The 27,112-nt window shown below is 47.7% G+C and overlaps 10 protein-coding genes across 10 annotated transcripts; 3 read left to right on the top strand and 7 right to left on the bottom strand.

The window, feature by feature from the left end:
- Positions 1-875: 875 nt before the first annotated feature.
- On the bottom strand, positions 876-1,822 carry FPRO_15995 (uncharacterized protein; the record flags this gene model as incomplete). Its single annotated transcript, XM_031225088.1, has 3 exons — positions 876-1,079; positions 1,129-1,467; positions 1,520-1,822. The coding sequence occupies 3 exons, from the start codon at positions 1,820-1,822 to the stop codon at positions 876-878; spliced, it is 846 nt and encodes a 281-aa protein (XP_031090283.1).
- A 2,470-nt stretch (positions 1,823-4,292) lies between these two features.
- Positions 4,293-5,562, bottom strand: FPRO_15994 (uncharacterized protein; the record flags this gene model as incomplete). The annotated part of the gene is made up of 6 exons (XM_031225087.1): positions 4,293-4,356; positions 4,409-4,834; positions 4,891-5,034; positions 5,082-5,138; positions 5,193-5,341; positions 5,398-5,562. 6 exons carry the CDS (start codon positions 5,560-5,562, stop codon positions 4,293-4,295), a joined length of 1,005 nt encoding a protein of 334 aa, XP_031090282.1.
- Positions 5,563-7,815: 2,253 nt separating this feature from the next.
- On the bottom strand, positions 7,816-7,929 carry FPRO_15993 (uncharacterized protein; the record flags this gene model as incomplete). Its single annotated transcript, XM_031225086.1, has 1 exon — positions 7,816-7,929. One exon carries the CDS (start codon positions 7,927-7,929, stop codon positions 7,816-7,818), a length of 114 nt encoding a protein of 37 aa, XP_031090281.1.
- Positions 7,930-9,674: 1,745 nt separating this feature from the next.
- Positions 9,675-10,283, top strand: FPRO_15992 (uncharacterized protein; the record flags this gene model as incomplete). Its single annotated transcript, XM_031225085.1, has 1 exon — positions 9,675-10,283. The coding sequence occupies one exon, from the start codon at positions 9,675-9,677 to the stop codon at positions 10,281-10,283; it is 609 nt and encodes a 202-aa protein (XP_031090280.1).
- A 1,009-nt stretch (positions 10,284-11,292) lies between these two features.
- On the bottom strand, positions 11,293-12,340 carry FPRO_15991 (uncharacterized protein; the record flags this gene model as incomplete). Its single annotated transcript, XM_031225084.1, has 2 exons — positions 11,293-12,122; positions 12,175-12,340. The coding sequence occupies 2 exons, from the start codon at positions 12,338-12,340 to the stop codon at positions 11,293-11,295; spliced, it is 996 nt and encodes a 331-aa protein (XP_031090279.1).
- Positions 12,341-14,673: 2,333 nt separating this feature from the next.
- Positions 14,674-15,355, bottom strand: FPRO_15990 (uncharacterized protein; the record flags this gene model as incomplete). The annotated part of the gene is made up of 2 exons (XM_031225083.1): positions 14,674-14,905; positions 14,952-15,355. 2 exons carry the CDS (start codon positions 15,353-15,355, stop codon positions 14,674-14,676), a joined length of 636 nt encoding a protein of 211 aa, XP_031090278.1.
- Positions 15,356-16,626: 1,271 nt separating this feature from the next.
- On the bottom strand, positions 16,627-17,067 carry FPRO_15989 (uncharacterized protein; the record flags this gene model as incomplete). Its single annotated transcript, XM_031225082.1, has 1 exon — positions 16,627-17,067. One exon carries the CDS (start codon positions 17,065-17,067, stop codon positions 16,627-16,629), a length of 441 nt encoding a protein of 146 aa, XP_031090277.1.
- A 4,095-nt stretch (positions 17,068-21,162) lies between these two features.
- On the bottom strand, positions 21,163-22,474 carry FPRO_15988 (uncharacterized protein; the record flags this gene model as incomplete). Its single annotated transcript, XM_031225081.1, has 3 exons — positions 21,163-21,814; positions 21,911-22,264; positions 22,320-22,474. 3 exons carry the CDS (start codon positions 22,472-22,474, stop codon positions 21,163-21,165), a joined length of 1,161 nt encoding a protein of 386 aa, XP_031090276.1.
- A 1,887-nt stretch (positions 22,475-24,361) lies between these two features.
- On the top strand, positions 24,362-24,763 carry FPRO_15987 (uncharacterized protein; the record flags this gene model as incomplete). The annotated part of the gene is made up of 1 exon (XM_031225079.1): positions 24,362-24,763. One exon carries the CDS (start codon positions 24,362-24,364, stop codon positions 24,761-24,763), a length of 402 nt encoding a protein of 133 aa, XP_031090275.1.
- An 813-nt stretch (positions 24,764-25,576) lies between these two features.
- FPRO_15986 (uncharacterized protein) lies at positions 25,577-26,416 on the top strand (the record flags this gene model as incomplete). The annotated part of the gene is made up of 1 exon (XM_031225078.1): positions 25,577-26,416. The coding sequence occupies one exon, from the start codon at positions 25,577-25,579 to the stop codon at positions 26,414-26,416; it is 840 nt and encodes a 279-aa protein (XP_031090274.1).
- Positions 26,417-27,112: the final 696 nt, after the last annotated feature.

The raw sequence follows: 27,112 nt of genomic DNA, 5'->3' as shown, positions 1-27,112 counted from the left end.
CAACCGGCATAGGCTCCGGTATCATCTTTGATTTCGGATACCACTCTCTCCTAGCCTCCAAGCCCGTAAATGTCTTAGCTAAGGCTATCTAAAAGATCGTCGCCGGGTAAGGCCGAATTTGACTGCCACATGCTTGAAGATACCGTTTGCCAGGTGGCCACGAGTTTGTTGATGCTGAACAACGGAGCTTCATGCAGTATGTGGAGTGCGGGCTGCCTAAAGACAAGTTTTAGACGATGCTGCGGTGTGTCTGGGATGTTATTGTTGGAGACATGGACGCCAAGATGTGGAAGCCGATTTAACTTGCCTTGAGCATGTAACAATAATGTCTTGTGGTGGAGTATATAGAACTCTACTTGGATTGATCTAGCCCAGTTCCATGCATTGGCACCGTGCACCCAGACCTGACCAATCTGGTCTTGTCCCCGCGTGTAGTGCGGCAGGGACAAGCACTTGGATTGCAGGACACTAAACCTGTTGATGCTCGCGTTATCTGGGCTCGAATATTTGCTTCCTGCCGCCCGGCCTTTCACCTCATCCCTTGCCTAGTTGACATGGTGAGCATCACCGGCCGTAGAGGGTCACTATCTGAGTACAATTTGCGGCCGACTTTATGCCACGCATCCGAATCACATTCCCACAATAAGCTATCCGCCATCCCTTACGCGTCCTTCTCTAGAGTGGGCATGAGCTGGCAAAACGGGATAGGAGGGCTTGAATATTCATGATTCGCCAACTGCTTGGACAGACTTTGCCGACTTAACCCATACAAGTATAGGCGTGGGTCGGTAAATGGAGAAAGTCGTCGATGCTCACTGCAACTCAGCACATCGATCGTATGCAAAAGACTGAGGTTTTGTAGAGTTGTCACCCAATTACACAGGATCCAGCGTTTCTTGACTAGGCATACAAAATGGATAATCGCGGGTGTCTTCGTCTTCGTTGAGGCGCCATTGTGAAGTTGGCAACTGCCGCTGCGGCTGCAGTTTGAGTTCTACCTCGGGACTTCGATGAAACTCAATAGGGACCAGTGACGCGCTCTGAAATACATCATAAGCGGCAAAGGTTGAGGCAGTAGCCTTATGTGTTAGCGATGGCTCCTCACCGCTGCTGTGGTTTGTAACTCACCAAAAGCCCATGGTCGGTGGACGACGAAAGCAAGAAGACGAAGGCCGCCAATGTCAGTACAATACGTGCCATAAGATACCCCTTCTCCATCAGGCCAGGTTTTCCTTCTGACATAGGCTGGTTCTTCTCTGCAACCACGCTTATCCATTCCCAGATAAAATAAAGATGGCACCCGCTGGCCGACACCTTCGCAAGTACGAGGCCGTGGCTTGAGATTGCAAGCAGCTGGAATATAACCCCGAGCTGGAGCAAAACCCAAGCAATACCAAAACCCGACCAAATGTGCCAGGGGTTGAAGATGCGCATACTCGGTTGCCAAGCGAAGGTCGATATCATGGCCTGGATGCGCTGTTAGCCATAGGTCTTGGTCTTTTGATTACAGTTGGCATACCTCATGAAACAAATTAGTAGATATGATCCAAGTGGCTAGTACCGTGGTGTAAGGCTCGCCACGAACGAACGTTAAAGCTGTAAGGGCTGACGTCGTTGCGGATGTAGTGGACACGAATAGGAATATCCGCCAAAAATACCGCTTAGGGTGTCGTTCCCTGTAACACGAGAACGCGCTCGGTGCTTTGGGCTTGCATATCTTGTTCAGCCGCCAGTAGATAAGCCGCGCCAAAGAGATCAGACATGAAGTATAGGTAAGAATGAGAGTGACCAAGAGAGAGATACTAGGTGACGACCAGGACATTTTTGCAGCCTAATGAAGAAAGACACTGACAAGTAGATGAGAAAGATGTCTTGTCTGCCTCATCTGCAGAGTACTGTTGCAGGTCAGTAGAGCATTTATATGTCGGCCAAGACCGTGGTCTCGAGGATTAAGAGGGAGACAATCCCAGTCAGTCGGCCTCTCATTGAACAGAACAAAGTCTTCAGGGAGCGGAGCGATCCTCGTTGGTCAGTAATCACAACCCGCTTAACTAGTGTTCCATGATCCATGTCCTACGAGCTTCAAGTTCCGGCAGCCGTTCCGTCCCCTGCACTGACCCTCTCACCCTCCTTTCTTCGCTTAGGGGTTTCTGCATCATCCTTTCCGTGTGGAAGACGAGGTTGCTAATATTTTATTATGTTGACTTTGTTTTAGGCGACAGTATAGCTCAGTTGTTTTGCGCGTTTGGTACCCCAGCCTCTGTTGAAGAGTGAAGATTGAAGTTTTCGTACCGTGAGGATACTGCGCGTAGAATTCTCTGCGTGCACAGTAAGGACGGCGAACTACTACACCTAACGGGTCACATCTTTGCTATATCGCGTAGCGCTAATGATCTACCAGGGTCCAAGAGAAGCGCGCACCTCAACGACTGTTTCCTCCAACGAATCAAAGATTATATTCGTTTGTGGAGGATCCCGCCTCAGCCGACACCTGACCCAACACCCCCTCCGTTCATTAACGTTACTGCTGTCTCTTTTGGCGCGGTTGTTCCACTGGCACAATTGTCCCATCGAGGCTGGATTTCCACTTATCGCCTGACGCGACTCTGTTCCCTCACTAACTTGACAACCCAAAAGTTAGACATCCATGCGAGGTTGCACGGTATTATTCCCATCTTTCTTAATTATATCGGGTGGATGTTGCCCTCCACACCTCAGCCGCACCAGATATCTGCCAATGTTTCCAAGATTTTAGGGAAACGAATGCAATTCAGTTCGAGTAATAATAGCCATAGCCGCATTCATCACTAATGTTCCTGCATGGGCCTATCGTCGTGATCCCAATCGCCCGATTCGTAAGAAACTCCGCCATCCTGGATATTGAGTCGCCGGCTCGCAAATTCTATAAATTGCAGCGCCCCAGCGTCGTCTTTTAACACTCTCTGTTGCTTCTACCATTTAATTTGTAACTATGACGACCTTGACCGTATTGGGAACAGCTCAGTTTATGTACTCCAATATGGGTGTCAGCTACGCTAACTACTTCTCTTCTATGGTATCTGATTTCAACATGCGTAATATATATGGAGTTGAAGGTTCCGGTTGCTCGATAACTATTCCAAGTATCGAGACGTTACTGAAAAGCTTGTCCCAGATTTTCGGATTCCTGTGGAAGCCGGCGCGATAATATCAGGAAGTTTTCGAAGAAGGTCAATGTCGCACTCCCATGCAAGTACACTTGGCTGTTCTGCGATGGCTCATCACGAAGAGAAGCCAGCGTGCTAGCATATCCTAGGACATCCATGGCCAGATTGAAGGGGTACCTCTTATGGATCAAAGTATCCACCTCGCAGCAATGCGCATGTGGACAAACGAGAATAACAGTCGAGCATTCTCTTTTCCAATGCATAACATGGTCGACGCACAGATCTGGAATGCTGCAGTGCTCTGAGACACTGAGGCGATACCTTTTCTTCTACCTGGGAGGAAAATAACTATCAAATGACGCGAAATGGATGCTAAATATGTAAGCGTTCTACGCAGCCATACGATTTGCGATAGCTACAGCTCAACTCGACAGACGATATCGAGGCCAGATTGTAAAAGTATACCTAATCACCCTTAATAACCATTCACCTTATACCAAACACCCCGTGCCGTGAATGCGGATAACATTTCCGTCGCCGTAGATAGGACATTAGGCACTTGCAGAATCGTCTTCAAGCTAGTCCGGTGGCAACGCTACTAGATCACGGGAAAACAGAGGGGGCAACGGAGCAGGAAGAAAAGCGCAATCGAGGACCAGATTCAGTATGAGCTCCAATACATGGATTTCAATCTGAATGATGCAAGGTACGGCGTGGGCTTAAGGAGATGAGGACAAAAAATAAGGCAATGTATGTGTATGCAAGCATTAGTGGCTAGGGCCCTATCGGCCAAAATAAGACGCTGGGCGTAATAAATCGTTTTGTATTGTATCGATTCTAAACTCATTTAACAACAGCTATTCCTCGAGAATCCGAGAGGCATTGCTTTCAGCCGCCCAACATAGGAAACTGAACACTTGGAGGAACTGGACTTCAAGTCGACTTGCTACTGCTAACGCGAGGACCAGGAAGAGTGATGACTAGACTGGAAGAAACAAGGCGAGAATGGTGAGCTCGGCGAGAGCAAGGCGATGACTAGCGAAATGTATGTATCTTTAGCTTCAGAGCCCTTTGGGCGTTGGCCCACTGGGTGTAATAGATTAGTGTCTATATGTGTGTGTGTGTGTGTGTGAGTGTGTGTGTGTGTCAACTCGAAAAAATTGAAGAGCTTCTAGAGGCGGTTCCTGGTTTTCTTGCCGTCCAAATATATCTTCGTCGGTTGTCAGTGACTGGCCGTCTGCCGCAGGTATAGTAAGGCTTACATTCTGCAATATGCATGGTAGCTCCGCATACATATCTCTTTGTTAACTCTATTGCAAAGATCTTCCACCTCTTCTTTGGACATGCCAAGCATTCTTACCATAGGTGCGCACGATAGAGCTGTGAGACCGCTAGAGAGCCCCATATTGAACCATCTCGCTGCCTCTTTCTCCGTGGCGTCCTCGGGCCAAGGATTGTAACACGCTCTGATGACTGTTTCACTGATGTCTACGAAGCCAGCCACTGCAAGTTGCTGTCGCGTTTCCTCGGGGTTTACTCTCATTGGGCGGCCGTACTGGTCCATTGCGTCGAGAAGTTTTGAGGCCCATTGACTTAGAGCACTGTCGGTCGGAAGAGAATCGTCGTCACACTGTGGGGCCCAGTCGATTTCAACTTGCTCCATGTAGCCGCACCCAGGCTTCAGATGCCTTACTAAGGGGTTAGCAAGGTTAGCGAGCAGGGACTAATGGCGGATGCAACCAACACGAGCATGTTTTTGTACAGATCTCGCCAGTTTTGAATACTGCCGAAGAGTGTTCGGACATGCATGAAGTCCCAGTCCAGGTCAACGGTCTCCCAGGAACCCTCAAGGTCGAATGGTTTCGGAGGTGTCATAGTCCGTGGAATCCTTCGCGATATGAGTCAGCGAAACTGATATCTCTTGTTTGCACTTACATCTTAGGCTGTATCATATTGAAGTCAAGACCCTGTACGTGCATATGGGGATATTTTCTATAGCAGTTTGTAAGATTGAGGGCCAAGTTGTCTACATCTTGATGGACTCACTCAGAGAGTTCTATGGCCCAGATTCCCGTGCCTGTGCCGAGGTCGAGGACCCGCAATGGCTGCTCCACGTCCAACAAAGCCGAGAACAGATTGTTCTTGCGAACTACGAAGAAGAACTTGTGCAAAATGTCTAGGCGAGCCAGCTCTTCCTTTACGCGAACGAGGTTAGTGTTATCGAAGGCAAGATGGGGGTACTTGCACTAACTTTGTCGATTGGGAATATGTACTTCTCCCTGGGTAGATTACCATTCTTTCCGTACCAGCGACCATAATACAAGTAAAAGTCTTGGAGTTTTCGCGACGCTCGGTAGTCGGCCAGATCGCTACGACAGGATGTCAGTACAAGAGGATGGATTGTGTTGTAGGCCATGTGGTGCAGATATCTCAATTATAGGGAAGAGTTTGAGCAGTACCTGGTGTTTTTATGGCTACCTGGCATACTGAGAGAGTGCAATTCTCTCTGGTGGACTTGCAACAGGCTCATGTCAGCGTTATTTTGAAGAACAATCTACGCCCGGAGGTGCGGAGACATTTAGTCCACATCCACTTCGAGTCATGTGAATTGGGTTCCACAAATGGCTAGCCCGCTTCAGCCAGCAAAGGTGGAGAAAGTGGACGGAGAGTTGGGTAACAAAACATCGTTATTTGGCACCAGCACTGCCCTCAAATAGAAAATAAAGTTAGATCCGGAGTCATATTTGAGATATTTGGCAACCCTCAATGCTAGATTTGTTGTTTAAAATATTTCTTCAAGTATTTCAGATATTTCGAATCGTACTCTCTATGCTCTTCATGGTAGTATGCCCAATACTCCCCTAGACCTCGTTCTCCAACTTGCTGTCGCCCCCAGCTTCACCGCACCATGTCTGACCCAATTCCCCAGGCATAAGAGCTTCTACAGGCGTTCACCAAAATCAACTTTGGTGGCCCCACAAGGAGTGGTTTCTAGAGGCTTTGCCAATGATCGCTACTCGCAAGGGCAGGGCAGTGTTGTTAATGTTGATCGTTTCGCCCCGTCCCATTACCGTGATTGGCAACCATTGCAAAGCCATCCAGAGCATCTCAGCTTACCTTCCGATTATGGGATGAGCCATAGTGTACAGACTCCTCCAGATAGCAACTACTGCCATAGTCCGCTCTTCTGAATCCAGAACCGTCAGACGAATCAGAAGCATACGATAGAGGAGGGTGGCTTCACCATCTACACTTTTCTCGACAAGAAGAGATGGGAGCGCATACTCTAAGATTCACCGCGCAAACGCAATATACCCCGCATAAAGAATACGTCTCAACCACTCAACGCTGAGGGTCATGCACTTGTCTCCATTGACGTTTCAAGCGGCTAGATGGGCATCGGTAAGCACGTTCTACTTTATAGGAACACTGAGGATCACCCTGACCTGCCGACAGGAGCTTTCTGCTACCAAACTCATAGAATTGGCACTCCCAATGCTGAAGTTGACGCAAAAATATTCTCGCATACCCAGTATTACAAAATTCTTAAAGCCCCAGCCCCTGGACAGTCTCGGGAAATACCTGCTTTTCCTTTCGTCGAACATTGTGTCGACGTGTATTTCCAGCAATGGGCTCGTCTTCCCTAATTCTACATGAACCCACGTTTCTCGATGCCACCAACAGGCTGTCGAGCGTCTTTGGAGCTTACCCGGAACCTGGTGGATCAGGTCTAGTGAGTGGATATGGCCAATCAGAGTCACGATACAGACCTTACGTTAGTTTGCTACCCCCGACAATGACTTCGGATCGACTAAAGGGAAGGTAGCTTCTTAACCCTCATGATCCTGGCCCCACCACACCAAGCCGCGTTAGTGCTAGTCTGTTTACCTCGATGCGTGCGATTCCTTGCCGATCGACGCCTAACCCGATGGAATCCAACGACATTATGCTTCTTCTCCACCCTCCGCCTTTGCTCCTCTCCGCCCACCGAGAAATCTGGCAAGTCAATTCGAGCTGACGACGCGGGTGGCTTCACCAGACCACCCTACCGTTGCAGATCTTCCGCGAGTAGCATGAAGGAACAAATGATATGTTTTAGACGAGTCCTTGTCCCGGCAAGGCTCGAAGGGCCGAAAGAGCTGGATCAAGCGCCATGGAATTTTTCTCGTTGAGATTGACACTAACGACAGCCCGTTGATTCCTTACGGGGCCAATCATTTGTGCGACGCGAAGGGGGTCAGCCCGAGTTCTTCGCCGCTGCTGGTACGAGTTCGGCAGCTGACCACCCCCTCTAGTATGTGAATGTGACGTTGAGCACCATTGACCAACGTAGGTTCCACAGGATCTTCGAGAGCATTCACGGCGCTGGTACAGACCCGTCAACCAATGGATGTGAACGGTCCAAGTGACGGCTCTTGCAGTACAGCGCCGCTTGCTAGAGTCAAGGTGATCTGAGAACTGAGCCTGGGACTTCTGACCAACACCAATGTTCTTTTTCTTTCTTTAACCATACATTCTTTCAGCAACTCGCGTGCCAACTCGACCCCCACCTACCTGACCAGTTCCCAAGGATATCTCCTGGCGAGTGAGTTTACAGCAGAGCTAGAAGTCGTTATGAACAACGACACGAGATGGAACTCCACTTATCTCATGATCTCTCGGGCGTTCCTCAAGCAAGGAGACATCGGGGCGTCCTTAGTCCATCCAGAGGTGGCGAAATGGCTACTAGAGGCCGACATGTTGAAAGGGGAATGACTGGAGACTTTTGGCAGAAACCAAACATATTATTGAGCCATTCTACCTGCAAACTATGGCAACGCAGGGCTTGGCAGCGAAGGAGGTAATGGGCATGGACGGCTTTGGGAGGCGGCGACAGGCACGAAATACTTGCTGGAACATCTTGAGGATCGGAAGTTGTTCTACCATGCTGTTCCAGACGAGGCAACCGAAGAGAATACCGACTCGCAGGTCGAGCTAGCTCGAAGACGACCAGACCGAAACCGGCAGATTCCTGCTAGGTTTAGGGATTACGAGATCGACATCCATCCGCGAAAGTCAATGCAAAGCTTCTTACCAGGTCATGGTTCGGGACAATGTGATGATGGATCAGGCAAGATCATCGGAAGTTGACGACATGAAGAAGGATCTCCGACGCTATCTGAGACTCCCTATCATCACCGCCTGGCAGAAACACAATGAATACTATACCACTCTTAGAGAGTCGCCGTTGTTTGCCGCATCCACCATTCTCCATCCATAACTGGGCAAGAGCTATCTGGAGGTGAATCGGGCATTGGAAGAACAGCTTGTCTGGGCGAGGGACGTCAAAGATGGACTAACTGACTACCTGGACCGCTGATACCGCTGCAACCGGTCGGTAGATGAGCAGCGAGGGGCAATTGTTGATACTACGGCATCCCCAAGAGTGCCGCAGAGAACCCGGGTGAACAGTATGGTCAAGCAGTGGGTGAAGAGCAGGACAGCGAAGACTACGGCAACGAGAAGTGAGCATGAGAGGTATCTGCGGCTAGGGCCGCAAGAGATTGAGGATCCAATCGAGTGGTGGATGGCTCATCAGGGACAATTTCCGATGACCAGCCAGTTAGCTCTCGGTATACTCGCGATACCGGCGATGGCAAGCAATTGCGAGAGGTCGTTCAGCCTCGCCCAAGTTAACGGCGACGTCGCAAAGGGCTTTCGATGACGACAGAGACATTGGAGAGGTGTGATGATGGCGGAAGACTCGCGATGGCACGTCTGATTGGTAAGGCAGAAGGATTCAGTTCGTCGGTTGTCCAGAGGTTTTCGGGGCTAGGACCAATTTCTCAATCCGTATTATTAGATTACCCAGATTTTGCCATGTAAATATCACAGACGATCAATATCAACTGCAGATCTCCAAAGATTCAACTGACAAATGAAGTTTGAATGAATCATGTACGTGGAACTGCGACTTTCTCCGTCCGAGTCCCTTTGCACGACAGTGTAGCACTTCTCAGGAAGTGAACTCACCTCAAGATCTGAAGAACGTCCCATACGGTCTACCGACGACGAGAAAACTAAGCAATACAGTTCAATATAAACTCTGGTACCTTGTTCTCATTCGGCTCAGGGGTGTTTTCTTATCGCGAGATATCAGAAGCGGTGAGTCGAGTCCGCGACGATCGGTGAAAATGATGATAGGGGTCAAAATGGACCTCGCCAAGCTCTGTCGTTTCTGGCCGTCTGTTGGACGTACGGACGGGAACCGCCAATATCCATTTTGAGGACGTGCAAATATCCAAATGTAGAACGCCATGATTCTAAAAAAAAAAAAAAAAAGATTACTTGAGCCGCAAACGCATGCATATGATCGACCGATACTGGATGGCATTCTTAGTTACTCGAGACCAATGGCTAGTGAAAGACCGCCTAGGACTTTCAGCCCCAATAACTTGCATCATTGTCCTTGTTGATCGGATCTAACCCTTTCCACAAGATACTCGCCGTGCTCCAAGCTTTTGCGATCCTTAAGCCCGTGAGTCCGCCATGAATCCAGCTGCCGACCAGGACCTTCTGCTGTATTCAGCCCTTCCCAATGATTCAGATTGTAAGAACGAATGCCCCTTGCCACAATTTATCCAAGAAGAAGGAGGCTTCTTCCAAAATCCATCGCTCAGTCATTCCCTTCCATCTGCATCGCAGCCTGGGATTCTTCAAGATAGCTGGCACCCGACCTCAGCTCAGGCTGATCACTCCTTCGATGGATGGTTCGAAAGAGATTGGGTGTTGTTTCCAGATACGCCAGATGCAGTTGAGCAACCTGACGATATAACGGAGATCTCAGTTGTCCTCAGCAGTTACGGTTCATTAGAAGAGGCCCAGTTTAGAGTAGATCGGCACGTGCAGCGGACATTGGGGCAAAGGCATCTCGTGGCCCAGAGTGGCAAGAACAAGCGCCCAGCAAATGCATTCATCCTCTATCGTATAGCCTTTCAATGCGTGGCTGAAGAGTTCTATAGCACCAAATGTCAACAGCTTGTATCAAGAATATGTGGGAAGAGCTGGCAACTCGAATCGGACGATGTAAAAGCGTGGTTTCAAGAACAGGCCACGATCCAGAAGGCGAACTATAGGCGGGCTTTTGAGCATGGGTGAAGGAGAGGCTTGAAACTTAAATGTATTTTAACAGTTTTCCTTCTTCTGAGCTTCTCTGGTGGAGAGTGATATGGCCTTTTCGAAGGGGGAGAAAAAGGCAAATATTTGCACCAGAACCGAAAGCTACAGTGCCCTTGGAGGAAAATTGTATCCAGAAACATGGAAAGCAACTCAACAAAGCGCGGACACTATACAACAAGCGCCTCACAGAAATGCAAATATATCTAACATGAAGAGTGAATTGTCTTTTGGACCACTTTGCTTACATATGTGCGTTGCTCGCCCACTTATGGAATTCCTCGATTACTAGTTAGAGGTTTTGAGATTCTTCGGACTCGCGTCTAAATGCATGATAAAATCGCGAGAGGGTATGCCATAATTCTTTAGGTGATGCGGCAAGGACAAACTGTGTCGCTTCTTTCGTGAGATATGAACAGGGATGCATGTGGTACAGTTCACTGATGCCGAACAAACACTGGCAGCCAGCCTGAGAGGGCGCTACGGACATGAGTTTTCCCCTCTTGACTTGTTGTATCGGTATTCGAAAGGCTGCCATGAGCATTAGAACATTATAGCAGCTGTAGCTGGAACGGCATTCATCGATTATATCTGTACCAATCCTTCTGGTCTTTTATGTTTTACCTTTTATATTTAGAAATATAAAGAATAATGATATATCTGTAACTTAAACCGCCATAGCGCTCGTCTATAGTCCTTATTAACGTATTGTCAGACTCGGTGTATCTTGTCTGACTGTTGGTAAAGTCAAATTGGTTGAATCCTGGACCTAGAGCTTGGATGTCTATGGTTTCGAGTTATAACTTCAAGACTAACGCCATTTGACATTATATCATGTTTCCCTTTCCTGGCTATCTCGAATGCAGCCTATGCTCCCCAAAACAGTAGCCCAAAGCAAGGCAACCAAGCTCAGTGGGCCGAAAATTATCATCGGGAGAAGCGATACGAGGAAATGCCCTATTATGTTAGCGAGAATTGGACTCAGTGTCATCTAGCAGGCGCTCTTACCGAAGAACAACGGCCTTCTCGTGATTGTTTGCCAGAACTCCTCCGATGTAAGCATGTCTGCAGCACCACTCCACTGCCAGGGTCCCAGGAGACGAAACTTAGTGTTGAAGTGTGCGCCAAAAGCCCAGACAACAAGCAGACGCCACCCATCACGAACGTGTTTTTTCTGCGCAATGGCCAAGACGTCCCAGAGCCCTATTGCTGAGTTCATATCCAAAGCCAACTGATATACATAGCTTTCATGGTCGACACCGTATTCTATACGAGAATCTGGAGGAAGCTTTAAGCGGTAGTGTTCTTCATCGGTAGCTCGCAGAGGATGGGGTATCTTCTCTGGAGCTAATATATTCAGAATCCAAAGCTGAGCCTGCATTTCTGCCAGGGGCGGGATGGCGCCAAGTGATGGTCTCACAAATCCAATAAATCCGACGGTTGGCTCATCACGTCGCCAGATACCGCGGACATTGGCCTGGTTTGCCGTTCCGTAAGCTCTGGTAGGTTTTGTTCGTGAAGGCTCAAGGAACGGAAAATCTTGTTTATAGCCAGTAGAGAGAATGACGATATCTGGTTTGATTCTCTCTCCTTTCAACCGGCTGAACTCGGGCTGCTGATTATCGAAGAAATGGACAGTCCCATCCCGGCCTATCTCCTTCGGCCATGGTGCCAAGTCCACTTTTCTCCCATTGGTGTCTGGAACCGGAGTTTGCACGATGGCAGATCGCAGGGCGTATAGCCAGAGGCGTGGGCCTGGCATACCTGGACGGTACGGAAGGCTGATGTATGGACAGACTTTCATAGATTTGTTAAAGAATACTAGAGGAATGGTCAGCACTGCGGTGGGAGTACGGTCGTAGAGGTATGTTACTCTTGGACGGATGATGGCGTTCCGGACTGATCCTTCCGATCCACTGGTCCATTCCCGCTGTGGTTCCAGACGACAACCAAAGGATGAACTTGATGTACCAGTGATAGTAGTGCCATAGCACCATGGAATTGCGAAAGAGTGGGTGAACATATGTGGTATCGAACATGTTGGCCCGGCTCACATCAATTGGTATGCCTGGCTCTTTAGGGTCCGGTTTCCTCCCAAGAATTGGAAACAACACGGGACCCGGATTTCTCTGATCGTATTGTCAATAGACAGGACAAAGGAGGAGCATTTGAGAAACGTGATACATCACGGAGTGCTACAGTACATACCTTTGGAGCGAAATGCAAGCCATCTCTATGGCAGAGTAAGACTCTTTTGGTAGGCGACGTTGCCGCTAGATATGCGATATCTGCCCCAGTCTCTCCACTTCCAACTACCATGACGGTTTTGTCGGTCCCGAACTGCTTTCTTGATTTGAAGCCGGAAGAATGAAAAGCCAACGGAACATTTTCCATTCCCTTTATGTTGGGGATGTTGGGTGTCACATGCAAACCTGAACAAATAGCGACCGCATCGCATCTCCATTCACATGGAAACCGGGCCTCGTTTGTTTTGTACGTGATGATGTGGCTCCCACGACTCCTCGGGTGACAGATAAAACTCGTGTGTTGAGTCGCATATGAGGCCACAATTTGAAATGCGTGCAGTAAGCTTGAAGATACTGCACATACTGCTCAGTGCTGAGAAAGTCACCATGCTCGGAATGTCTGAAGTCGGAGAAAGTGGTGAGTTGTTTGGAGGACACGAGCTGCAGTGAGTATCAGTGGTTTGGTTCATAGTCTCTCGACTGCTCTAGCCACTCACCTCGGCGTCTTCGTATGATCGTGCAGCAAATGTACCTCCAACTTGCGTTTGATATTCAAATAGAATTGCTTCGACAGGCTCGCAGGATATGCTCGCAGAAGCCTGGATTAGGTACTTCAAGGTGACAAGCCCTGACGGACCTCCCCCAATCACCGCCACTCTCATAGCCAAAAGGCCAATGCTCAATCTCGTCGATTTTCCTTCTGTATGAGAGCCGGATCACAGAACCGCTTCCTCAGGCAGCACTTTACTGATTGCGATAAGCATAGTGCATTGATCGTGCGAGTAATGAACATAATTAATACTCTATCCAAGTGTGGATCACGAAGAGCTGAACACGAAAGGCGGACGACTCTATTTGGCCTTTCAACGCTGAGCGCGCGTCGATTGGACGGGCGAACCTTCGAGGATCCTGTACCACAGTATTGGCCGCAGGCCAGGCCTGGAACCTGTTCCCAGAGCGTTCTAATGGCTGTTTCTCGACGAATTTTGTTCACAGGCAAGCATGTGGCCAGCTTTTTGCCAAAACTAAAACGTTTTGAGAAGCATCCAATTAGATCAAGATTTGGCAAATGGTGTTAACTGCGGTTGAAAAGGTCAATCCTCGCTCATTATGTGTGGCAAAGCCGATGCAAGCGATTCAATCCTTTATGAGATCATCTCAGCATAGACATATTGTAGACTACGCTGCCAAACTCAAAAAAGGATCAATGGAAAGAAAATTCGCAAATGGCATGCAACAGTCGCTTGCTTACCCTAGAGCCCTTCGGGCTATTGGCCAGCCAGATGGCTTCTAAACATAATCTGACAATGCTGGGCAAAGAGGGGTAAGATTAAGAACCTACTTTCGCTTTGGCAGGTCTGACGAGAGTACCTCTCTAACAGGTAGCATCAGTGAAGACTCTAGTATAACAGGAACTACATATGGAGTACTTGCGCACCACGGCCGCTGAGGGTGTACGAAGGTGTTGTGATAAAAGACCGATGAATCGTCATTACCCGGGACGCCAACATCAGTTCCGCTAAGGGCGGTTCTTGCGCTTGAACACACTCATTAATGTTGTCCTCGATTTCCCATTAAACATGAAACAGCCGAGTACGGTTGAACATATTTCTTACAGGTACTAAACGAATTTATGCTTGAGCATGGGTAACTTAGTCTATGAATACTCGCTACGGAGTATCAATAATTACGTTTGTGTTTCCAAATAGGTATCCGGCTTGTTTGGAATGGCTATTGATTGTTCTGAAGGAATGCTTTCCGAGACTTTGGTCGCCGTAAACCTCCTGAGCCTTTCCCGTGTTCGTGTGTTCTCACCCACATTAATACTATGATTTATTGATGAAGGACGTGATGCCACATGAGGCCCGTTGCCCAAAGGTCTAGAGTAGAAATTTCTGGGTACAAATTTGTGCTTCGGGAGTATGTTGTTGAAGAGGAAGCTTCAAGTGCTCAATAATGTATTGTTACATCAATCTGATTTATGATCCCCATTCCAGATCATTCTTTTGTTCCGATCCTCAAACAATGATAAGAGAGTAAAAGAACAAGACGTAAATGAACCTCGGCAAAGCCATCATGGATAAACTGCCAAGTGAGGTGCGATGACGAATCTTTTGCTCGTCCTCTTACAGCTGTGGTGCTTCCGCCTTACCCCACGAAGATATACGAGAGGAAGCTACATAAACACGAGCGAGTGTACCGCAGCCTACGACCCACCCGAGCGATCCCAGTAGTACAGAAGAGTTCACGACGGTCGACCCAATAACACCTGCTCCGAGAATGAGGATGGTAGTATATTTCATCTTCAGCGATCGCGCTTCGCCCCCGCATCGCGTGAAGTACAGTAGAAGAAGGAATCTAATTGGTGTTAGCATATATGGTTTTCAGTGTGTTGACAATATACAGTATGTACAATATGGCTCGAGTAAGGATCCATGCGATACTATAACGCCAAACCCACCATGTCAGGACACGTTCAAAGAAGCCATGCTTTGGGTGTCTGAATCCGGTGGTGGAGGGCCAAAGGTACGCCAACAGCGGCTTGAGCCCTACCAAGGACACTTTCCCCATGAGTGGCCAACCAGGACTGAAATCACACCATCGCGTTCGAGCGCTGAAAACTAGGCTCGTTATGTTGGCCAAATCTATAGGGCTGCGAGAAGAAAGCGCATATGTGTCGACAAGCGAGGCCGCACTCGCAGATAACCGGCTCGATAGATCGACCAACCCATAGATTACTGAAAAGAAATTGTTCCTTTCGGGCAGCGAAGAGCTAGCTTCCTTATCATGAGTATTCGCTTCAGGCATTGATAAATACGGCTATTCACACAGAAGATATTAATAGTTCCGGGAACCTGAACGTGACAAGGCTATACAACCAGTGGGTATTTATGTCAACTTCCAGCCAATATAGGGCGTACGCTTTTTGGAAGGCATTGCGGGCAGAAACCGCCGAGTGCGAAGGCCTGTTTCTTCAGTCTTTTCATAATGTCGATATTGGAGACAATTTTCACCAGCTTCTTGAGGAATGGTTTGACAATTGTTTCGACCTTTTCTGTAATATGGACTCTAATGGACGGCCGTAATTATTTCGATGGTGGTTATATATCGACTTTGCAAACACACTTTGTTGACCTGTTGCCTGCGTCTCTGAAACTTGGATTCTGTGTCTTCATTACAAAATTTTCATTTCAGCAACCTCTTCAAACGGTGGTGACTCCAACCTAGATACAACCACAACGTCCTGAAATGGCGAAGCCCCAAGCAAGTCTGGTGACTATACGATGTTTTCTCTGTGCCATTCTCATAGAGATAATGTCTACAGACGACCTGCCTGCGGTCCGGATAGGAGAGGGGCTCTACTATTGCAAGAGATGTAGTATTAGCACTGGATACTCTCAGGAAGTTCTGGGACAAAGAGGAATATCCCCCGAGCAGAAAACCAGGGGTCGAACGTAGAAGAAAAGTCAATAACAATATCCAACTATCGAGACATGAAAGTCGCTGTGTCCATGTAAATAAAACCGACTTCTTTAGAGAAGCTTTGATCATATAGAAGGTTCAAGGTGTCTTTCAGATCATCCTTATCGGCTGTTCTTCAACCTTCTTCAAAGAAAAGCCCAGATATCGGACTATGGATATGACTCAACTCATCTGACTACCAAGTATTGGTTTATTATCAGTCTGCTATTACACTACGTTATGTTGCGCTGGTGGGAGGCATCCACAACCTGTAGTATTTGTGGTTCTACAAGCTGGCGTGCAAGGTCAATGATGGTTACGTGTCGGCAAATATCTCACTTTTAAACAAATGCTGGTTGATCAAGAGGTCCTGTATAGATAGTTGTGTTCTCTGAGAAGTTTTACTGTGATTTCTTCCCTTTATTCTGTCCTTTTTCTTCTTTGTCCATCAAGAACTTAGGTTACAAATTCGATCGGACGATTCCACTAGGTCCTGAAGAACACAGTTACATAATTTTGGCTAGGAAACCTGTATACAAGAAACAGCTATTTCAATCCTCAGCTTCTACGATAGAATGACCATCTCTCACCCCTCACGGAATTTAGGGCAGTTGAACTTAGTTGGCGTCGTGGATAAATTTCCTCTTTTTCCCCACACCGCTGTATAATTGCCAATCATTCTTTTCGAAATCTTTGAACTGGTTTCGGAGGCTCGTGACGGTGGTCTCGAGCTCTCCTTTCTCGTTCTCCAACCGCCATACATTGCCATATAAGTCGCCAATGTGGAAACGCTGTGTTTCGATTGTAGAATCTCTCTCTCGCAATAATTCTTCACGTCGCTGGACCTCTAATTTGAGGATATGTATCTGGATTCTTTGTTCTTCAAGTTTCTTTTCAGCATGAGATGCTTTGGAGAAGGAAAAATCTTCTTTCGGTGAACCAGATTGTCCAAAAGCCTCTTGAACCAGCGCTCCAGGATGTTCTACCAGTTGAGGGTCCACCAAGGGCAAGTAATCGCCAAAGGTACATGAAGATTCTGTGGTATTGAGGGTTGCCATCGCGTTCCCCTAGCTTACACTACCTTGGTGACGGTGGTGCGTAGAGCTTGCTAGATTTAGCTACGAGAAGGTTACGCTATATATTGGCTCCTGCGGCAGAAAAAGGCCGCCGTGCGTCTGAGCGAGTTTAGGACTAGTCAGTCGTTCGAAGGGAACAGAGATAAGTTGTGGTCTGTCTCGTCTGTCGAAAAGCAAATGGTAAGTTCAAAAAGGCAGCTGTTTACTGCCCCTTTCGTTCTTGTGTCTGGAAACAAGCCGTTTCTTGATACTTATGGGATTGTCGCCTGTCTCGGTAATACAAAGGCGCGGTCAGTATCAGATGTGTAAGGTAGTGACTAGTGATTGCTTGGTTCAGTGCTCGATCCTATAGCCAAACCGATTCGATTGCTTTGGACCCAACGACGAAGCAGCTGGACTAAGCGTTCTTTGAATTCGGCGCATACTGATTAATTTTCATATAGTACGTCCAGTGAGATATATCAGTCGGCTGATCTTTAGCAAAACATACGCCGAACAATACGTGTATTCAGTTCATTGACGCAGATTTTTGTATTCAGGTTGTGTTCTATTAAACCTCTGGCACTTGGTAGATTTACTATTTCCGTGTGCAATCTTAGAAGACGCCTTGCATGTGACACCCCGTCACATGCTTACTGCATCAACGAATATAGGAAGCTGGTAATATGAAACCTGCCAATGATGCTTTACTCATTAATTCACATGGTAACACATATCCTTCCAAGAATCTTCCAGAAACCTACTTCTCCTCAATTAATGCAGTCTGGCAGCTATCTCAGAACATATCATTTTCTACCAATACTTGCAATAAAGTGCAGGTTCGGCGTCAATAACTTGACTAACCAGAGACATTCATTGCGTACAGACAATCCAGACGGAGGTCACTTGAGTAGCCACCTTCAGTCTAAACTCGAGCACTTCCAAAATCAACCTACTAACGCTTAATACGCACCAAAGGATATACCTAATAAGAATGAGGCCTTGTCAGTTGCTACTCCATACTGATTGAAAAGGTAGCCTTGACTCGTTAGGCCCCTAGAAATTTCTCCAGCACTACGCAAACTAAGTGAGAAGCAGATGAAACTAGCGCGACGATAGACACCCAAAACGCCGTACCGGAATGGAAAGAAGCTTTCGGGAGCTCTGCCAACCCACGACCAGAAAACCAGATAATAATAACCAATGTCATGAAGCAGGTGAAAATGCCACACATGCATATACTTAGAATGATGCATATGAGGTTCTTCAAAGGCAATCCATTACTTGCTATTGGCAAGATCATGACCACAGCATTTACGACAGCATAAGCGCATGATATAGCGAAGCAAACGAGTCCAGCAATGAATAAGCTTTTTAGTGAAGGGAGGCGGTGCAGTTGGTTCACCAGAGAGCCAGCTTCATTGGACAAATTGGAGATGATGTTAAAGGTCTTGTCGTCCCCCAACGGGAAGCTCACACAGTCAGAGTGGCCGTCGCCGTATTCCACACATCCGGTTGTGGTCCCAACGGCTAAGGCCTCTGGAACAAGCTTATTCAAAAGGGTTTCTCCCGCCGCGATTGCACTAGTGACTTTACTTTGGATATCTTGAACGACATGTGTGGCTTGAGCGACAGCAACAGTCGCTTGTTTTGCAACGCCGTCGGCCCCTTTAACAACTTCTGTGGCCTGAGAAGGTATATTCTCCGTGGGGATGGATAGACCTCGATGAAGGAGATTTCGTCCTAACTAAACGTAACGAAACATCAGCCGAGAACAATTTTAATGATTGGGCCGTCCAGTACCTCAACTTTGAAGATGCCTTCCTTCTCGTTCTTGCTATCATTGAGAAATGTCGTACCAACTGCAATTAGAACTATGGCAAGGGTGATGTGAGCCGCAAGTGAGAAACACGCTTTTAGCCTTTTCAGCATAATGAATTACCAGATAATTGAGCTGTGCCCAGACATTTGACATAAGACGGGCGGTCGATGTAAATAATTAAAGAATAACAAGCGGCCATTCAACGCCGCTTGGTTACTTCAACCAAACGAGCTCGCTCAACAGTCATAATCGACCAGTTTGGCCTACTATTAGCCTTCGTACAGGGAAACAACAGCCAAATTATGACCGCATTGGCAAAAGACCAAACTTATAATAATAGAGAAATGCAAGCGACCTTCTGTCATTCGAGTAGCGTGGTCCTCTCGGTCATCATAAGCAACAGCGAATATGCCCTCAGCCGACGCATCTTTGGTACTCCGTAATACAGATGTACAGTCTACTATCTCAAACTGTCTCAGGTAAACGCTGGATGAAGCTGACATCGGTGAATCAGGTCGCGTCGCCATATTATTGCTATCTTTTGCCAGACACGACACCTCAGCCTACACCCTCGCCGCTTGGCCAGTCGATAAGCACTGTGACACCTGCAGTCAATGTGCCGATGGTGCCTGGGGCTGATCTAAAGAGCATTACGACAATGTGGCCGACAGGAGCCCCATCGCACGCTCAAATCAACACACCAGCTACTTTGCTCAGTAGCAATCTTTCGAGAACTATCTGGACGCCTCCCGAAATGGCTACTGAAACCCCAACTGGGATTTCTTCGGCAGGCGCGAAAGTAAAAACATCTGGTGTTATGCTGTGGCTGACTTTTCTGAGTGCCATGGCTGTACGGTCGCTGTGAAACTCGAAGGGCTACTCGAAGCTACGGTATACTTTATACCTAGTATCACCTTTAGGTCCTGAGATAACCATCAGGCATTCGACGAGGCTTTGTTGTCGTAGTTGTATTAGTTAAAGAAACATTGCATGCATTTTGGGCTAGCCTTGTCCTCCCTATGATTTTGTGAGCCCATCATCCAAACTCTTGACCTTCTTGGTGCCAGGACTCATTGGGATATGTGTGACATACACTTACCATTCGGTCTTTCCCGGCCTCCTTCTGAAGGGAAAATGAAGCACCAAAGTTTGAGACTTTACAGAGAGGCATTACAAAGTGTCTTTCCCGAGAGTCTCACTATCTATGTTGCCCTATACTAGTTCCTACTTTGATGTCTCAAGGATTCTTGGCGCCGATACGAGTCAGCATGGATCATAATTTAGATGCAATGATATATCTCCAACTAGTGGGTGAGTTGAGGCATTCTTTGACTCGGCCCAACATGCTCAGTGCCTCCATCCAATGAAGAAAGTGCGTCATCGTAAACTCACATGCCTCGCAGCTATCATCCGGTTCGGAGACGACTTGGTCTGGTGATGGATCCAGTACATGCAAGCTTACTGAAGCCCTGGAGGTATGTGCTTCTCGAGCTGCCCAACGCCTACTGCCGATCGGCGCACGCCTGGGAAAGACAGAACCCATATGTTCTTATGCAGAGCAAGGTGCATTATACACAAGCAGTCTTTCGCCAGCCTTCGATGACTGACTTTCTCGCTCATTCAGACCTCGGCAGTCTCTTTGTTTTCTGGACAGATAAGCTAGTCCTGGATGATAAAGGGAGGAGACAGACCGGTTTGAGTCGAGACTTTCCGGAACCACCAAGACAGAATTCAGCATACATAGCGTAGTCATCACCTTGCTTATATGAACATCAAGAAGTTGTGCTAGAACGCGCTTTGACAAGGGACTAGTTAGTGTGACGATAGTGCTAAGGATGAGACGAAAGCTCTCGACAATACTACATCTCTCGCATCCTATTTTATTGACGACTTGTGGCTTCAGAACTGGTGAGTAGGTCATGTCAAGCTTCGAGGCTTAACCGGTATCTATGACGTGGAGTACACATGTCTCGGCAGCCCTGATGAGCTTCTGCAGAGAGTTGTTGACCAATCGGCGATGAGTCATGGCGAAAACGAAGAGTGGCACCGCCGATCTTGTAAGCTACTAGAAGTTGGGTCCTCTAGACCAGTGCACGAGCAGTTTCAGCTCTTCTACTGCCTCGTTGAAACAGTTGCAGGTGTTGACAAATTCACGTGGAAAAAATGCATATAGTACAGTACAATATAAAATAATTTATTACGGCCGGTGGCTTATTTTGATCAGGTACAGTATAGTACCTATCAAGTTCAGTGTCCCTGATGCACCAACTGTAGGTTTAAGAGCGGGCCTTACACCCGAATATCATGTCTAAAATTGAGCTAGCAGATTCCTCACCAACGGTCAACTTCGCGAACCGTCGTATCCAATTGCCATGCTGCTGCCGGTCCGGATTATTCGCTATATGTATGATAGCTGGCGGACAATGGCTCTCCATATGTATCTTGCGCTCTTCAGCCACTTCCCGCCCTTCCCGCTGAATGGTTATGAAACTTTGCAGTACGTTTGAGTCGCTCAGCGTCATACGATCGAGGACGTCTTGGAATACGTTTTTCGCCAAATAATAGCCCCTTCCCTGATCGCTGAGGCCTTTCTGCGCAATGAGTAGTGTGGCCTTGGCGGCTCTGGGATCTGTATCCCCCACATCCATACTAGATTCATTTGGCCCGGAGGAATCTCCTGCCCTGAGGGAATCGAGCTTATTAAGAGCAAGGAACGCGAGCATGGTGAGAAACTGGGGCAGCATCATATTGCCGTATTCGAAGCTATGGCGGAGATAGTGGATACGCAGAATAGTCTCAAAGTAGGCTCTGTATTGGGTAAGAGATTTCTGGAGCTTGTCTTGATCAAGCAGAAGTGGCGGTGAGCTGTTGTTCCCATATGATCCTAAGATTTCGTAAAGTTGGATGAGGACATAGCAGTAATGGAGGCTTTGGTTCATGTTAGTCTAATTTGTTCCCAGTAGAGCAGGGGTGTATCAACTGTCCTCTACCCCCACTCTCTTTCAAGGCGGACGAGATACTTACTGTAACTTCAGCTGCGATGGGAACACGATATTTGACGGCAACAACGGGTCTGGCAACGTCTGATACCAGGCTTCTAGCTTTTCTATTGTCTCAATAATTCTTCCTGTCCCACTTTGAACTACTTGATTGTCGTTTTCATTCGTAGAAGCCTGAAGCATGGCCGCGTTGAGAATGAGGCTAAACTCGACCCTGGCCTTGAAAGTACAACGGTACTGCATTGGCACTAATACCGAAGTTGAGGGGTACTTCAGCCAAATTTCACTATACCAGTCGGGATTGAGGTCGGGATCGGGTAATGGACTGTGGGGCGGAGTTCGTAGCAGCGGACCTGTCTGGAACTGAAGATTCAACGTACTGCATTCAGTTAGTGAAGTGTCAGAAATGTATTGGTAATGCTAGTGTTTTATACCATTGCCAATGAAACAGTGACCACGCCGTAAGATCATAAGAGTGGCGCAACTTCTTGTGCTTTTGGTATGTTGTTGGTTCGAACAACCCCAACTCATGAGCAATATCAATTGCCTGGGCTAGATATGCTGACGCCAGTGTATCCATACCGAACATGTTTACGATAGTATTAATGATGAGAGCAGCTTGTAGGGTGGTTAGGCTTCTCTCAGGGGATGCATGATCAAATCAAAACAGCCCCAGGTGCCTGGAAGCGATACTGTGATGGCCTAGAAAACCTAGGCCATGTAAGCATTACAGTAGCCGCAACACGAAAGCACAAGCGTTAATCTATTACAGGTCCAGAACGTCCTCGAAGAAATGGTTCAAAGTACGCCTCGCATGGCGATTCCCATAATTCAAGTCCACTTGGAAGGAATAATCTCATCCATTCTAGAGTCGACAATAGAAGCTGCGTGAACCGGCCTTAAATACTGGGCTTTGCACTTTTCTTCAGATTCCCGTAGTGGCGGGACACTGGCAGTGCCAGCGTGATCATTCTCATTCCGCTCATGAATCAAGGTGTGTATGAAAGGGTTCGTTGAAGTTTGTAAGTATGAGGACATCGAAGGTGAGTAAAGAAACTGATAGCGACATCTGGTTTCGGGTTCCAGTTGAACTTGTAGAAGGAAATCGGCTGTGCTGAGTTGATGCGCGACAGTCTCAGCATCAGAACCAGCTCGAATACGACGAATAAGCTCGTGGACTTCGGCCTCTGGTAGAGTCTGTATAGCGCGATAGATAACAGCAGCAGGATGCGATACTTGAAGCGCTTCTAGCTTCTCTCTATAAATACCCCCAGGTGTTCTCCGGTAAATACAATCAGTATGCTTTATTCGGCACTGAGAACACATCGGCCGAGCACCGTTACAGTATGCCAACCATTCAGCCCACGTTTAACAGACCGTCAAGAGAAGGGTTACATCCCGAGGTTAGTGTGCGTACCTTGGATTTCCGTTGCCGACACGACTCACAAGCTAAAGATATAGGAATTCTTCGTTCTAAGGGAGCTATTCGATGCCCAACATGGGTCCTTACCGGATGACGGTGCGGAGCCGGAAGTAAAAGTCGGAGATTAGTCCCCTGACTTGATTCGCGTAATGATGAGGTCGAGGGATCCGAGATATTAAAAGATCCGTTTGGAATCATACTTGACATTCTTAGCAACGGGTGCGGCATTGAAATAGATGAAAGGCTACGGCCTCCAGCTTTTTAACCGAAACGATAACCTAGCCTCCTAGTCAGACCTCGACGAAGCTTACGGATAAAGTCAATGCGTAATTACCAATTACTCGTTGGTTCATGTTCAGATAAAGCCGCCCATTGCAGCAGCCGTTCCCTCAACAAGAATGATGTCATGGTGGTGAAAGGATGATCTTTTGCGCACGTTTTTACGCCATTGACGGGAAAAATCAGAGTGACATAGTTTATCGGCCTCAACCAGTGAGTCCATAACGTAACCTTTGTTTTCTTGATTTGTTTGTGAGCCAATCACAGTCGATGAAGACCTCAGCTGACTGATGGGTCAGGTTCGGACTGGGAAAAACCACGCAGAGAGCACTAACATGGGACCCTATCAATATTGATGTCAGGTTGATGTAATGAAACACCTTACCCAGTCCCTATGACACGAGCATGACATGCTTTCACTATCGCTCTTTCTCGCCCTCCTCCATAATGAAATACGGACCAATGGATTCCATCTTTCGAACTCATGTTATATGATGGCCCTATGAAGCAAAGCGTTGATCACTATAATGCCCCTGTTTTGGTAGCGACTTTATTTCTTAATTCCAGTCCGAATCCCATTCCTAATCAGAGGTAGTCGCAAGAACGATTTCTTACATTGTTCTACGTCCCTGGTGCCCTGCCTGTACGCAACCTGTAGCATCCCTCCCTTCGACTGCGAGTTTAACTAAGAGATTAGCTACCAGCAAAATCGACCCAAATCTATCTGTATACCGGCCCGAAGAGAAAGTTATATCGAGTGAGCAAGCACCCATAATGACCAACGAGGAGCGCGACATTAGCCGGCTAGCACGACTGGATACTTATGGGGGGCAATATTCCAAGAACTCGGCACTGAATGCTGAGCGATCCCGACTAGAGGCGGAAATAGCCCATCTAAGCTACCTACTCGTAGCTCACAGGGACTGTTGCGGCACTTCGCAGGGGTGCACTCACTCCATGCACCTAGGGTCGCCTCAGAATACACCCGGTAAGCGAGGCGTCTTCCCGTTAAGACTGCAAAACTTACTCATTTGCCAGACTTGCAATGTAGCCAAAAATACAAAAACTTCGAAGGGTACTGATTCTACCGGTAAAAGTCGGATGAACCATCATGTGAACTCAGTAAGCCATTGCAGCCCGAGGCTATTTCCCCTTGGCGCAGTATGCAATTGTTGAATAGCTTATTTCGGTAGGCAGCTGGCGATGTCGCGCCTGCTGCGATTAGCGGGCTACCCAACGCATCTGCGACGCGCTGGACCCCATTTCAATGGTGCCGGACGGCTTTCATGACGGAGATGGGAAGTTATGGATTGTAGGAGAAGTCACCTCGCTGATACCGTCACTTCGAACGACTTCATAGTCAAGATGGTGCCCCGCTGGTTTGAGAAAGTCGAATCCAAGGTCAAAAGGCTGTTGCAAGTCGCTCCATAAGAATCCGCCTCGGCCCCTTCACCGTCATCACTTCGCCGACACCATTAATTGCGTGTCACGAGGAGCGGCATAGGCAGGCTGAGACGGCGATAGTATCCCCGCCTTTGGTAGTCGCTGCTAATTTAATCCCCGAATCGGGCAATCGGATTTACTGTTATTTCGGTAGCGAGATTTTGCACAATGTAAGCCAGCCCCATGACGTAAATGGTGAGGCCATTATCAAGAGGGGTGATGGCCCCTCCACTACGTGACAACCTGCTAAGATTTACTTCTGGTGACGTCATACCTCCGTCTGTTTCCTCCATCAGCTAACGAACAGACGATTTCGCGCCCAGCTCAATTGCGGCTCATTCTGCCACACCGAAACCAAGCACAAAATATCGTCCAACATCCTTGGAATTGGTCCCCAAATCAACAGAAGCTACTATAAACAAATCTTGTCAATCGTCATTCTAAATCCTTAAACAAAGAATTAAAAAGGTAGGGTACGATTCTCGTAGCTCCTCATCTCACTGCTGCGAGCTATTATGTCTAATCAACTTTCCAGGCAACTACATGATGGGTGAAGGCGGATCTACGGCAGTTGATCCCATATTAAATAAGCTGAGTGTCGACGCTTTCAATATACTACCCATTTCCCTCAATCCTTTTTGGGAGCAATGGTGTTCAATGGACCAGCGAGCCTTCCCTCAGTCGGCGGAAGAAGGCAATTTGGTGAGCGCTTACAGGCAGAGTAAATTCGTGTTCGATGATTCCCTGCCTACCTCCCCAACCAGCTCCCTGGATCACTGCAGTGATCCGTACCCTGCCGCCACCTTCACGGCTACACCCTCAGTCTTTCAGACGCCATATTCCCAAACATCCCACCAGTTAGGCATCCCGTCTCCGCCCCTAACGGCTAAAAGGGAGGAGCGTCAAAAGCGGAAGCGTTGCTCAAATAAGAATTCAGCTCGCAAATCTTTAAGACGATATTCCTCTCGAGATAGCAACGCCAATACAGCAACGAGAGAAGGAGGTGCTGGCCGTTCAAACAGATCTTGCGGTACCCACAGCCACCATGGTAGTGAGCACTCGGGCCAACAAGACAAGAACCATAGCCAACATACAAAAGAGAGGAATCGTATTGTGTCCGGCAAATTCCGAGCTAAGAAGCGAGAACATATGCTAAGAGTCCAGTCAGAGGAGCAAGAGCTGGAACGAACCAATTACGACCTGTCCATCTGCGTAGCTAACCTGACTCGTGAGGTCCAGGAGCTCAAGATGAAGCTTTTACAACATACCGATTGCGACTGCTCGCTCATCCATGACTACCTCGCCATAGAGGCCCAGCGCTACGTTTGTGGACTCAGTATGCAATCGCAGCTCAAGACTACTTCCCCCGGCGCAGCATGCAAGTAAAGCACTATAAGGAGAATAATTGTGAGAACGGGGAGACGAATAGTGATGATACCGTTATTTATGTGTTTATTTATCTTGACGTATATATGCATAAGGTTCTTGTTCCCATGGAATGCTAGTGCCGGCATGAGCACGGGAATCGTTCTGTGTCTATAGTCGCCCCTAAAAGAATTCGCTGGTCTCACGATTCCCCTATCTCCCTAGCCGCCTCGCTGTATCGTTATGTTGGAACCTTTCGGAGCGCTCCGCATGTGATGGTCCGGTTAGCTTTATAGCACTAGAGAGAGTGCGTGCAGGCTTGTGGAGAACGGCAGCGCTTCTTGTGTGCCAGAAGAATGGTTTCTAAATTGACAAGTTCCGTTTGTAGTCGGGATATCTCGACCTTTAATATTAAGTTCTGTAAATGGTGATCCTCTTGAAAACGCAGACCTGCTAGCTGGTTACTGCTAGGCTCGTCGCGGGACATGGCAGGTCTCCAGAATGTGGCCATCGTACTGGCATACATCCACTAGATTTGTTTTGACTCAGAATCAAGAAATGTAGGAGGCCTCTGCCATAGATAGCTTACAGATAGATGATGTTAACCTTGCCGCTGGCTGACTCCTACTGTACGTAGACACATCGAACAGGATGATTTTGTAAGTAACTCGTACAAGGGTCCCAAGTCCGTAAAGATGTGGGGAAGCGGCCTTTTAT

Source organism: Fusarium proliferatum (genome assembly GCF_900067095.1).
Source record: "Fusarium proliferatum ET1 genome assembly, contig: FPRO_scaffold019, whole genome shotgun sequence".
NCBI lineage: Eukaryota > Fungi > Ascomycota > Sordariomycetes > Hypocreales > Nectriaceae > Fusarium > Fusarium proliferatum.
Note: the sequence above shows the minus strand (reverse complement) of the source record. Positions and strands in the feature narration are given on the sequence as shown.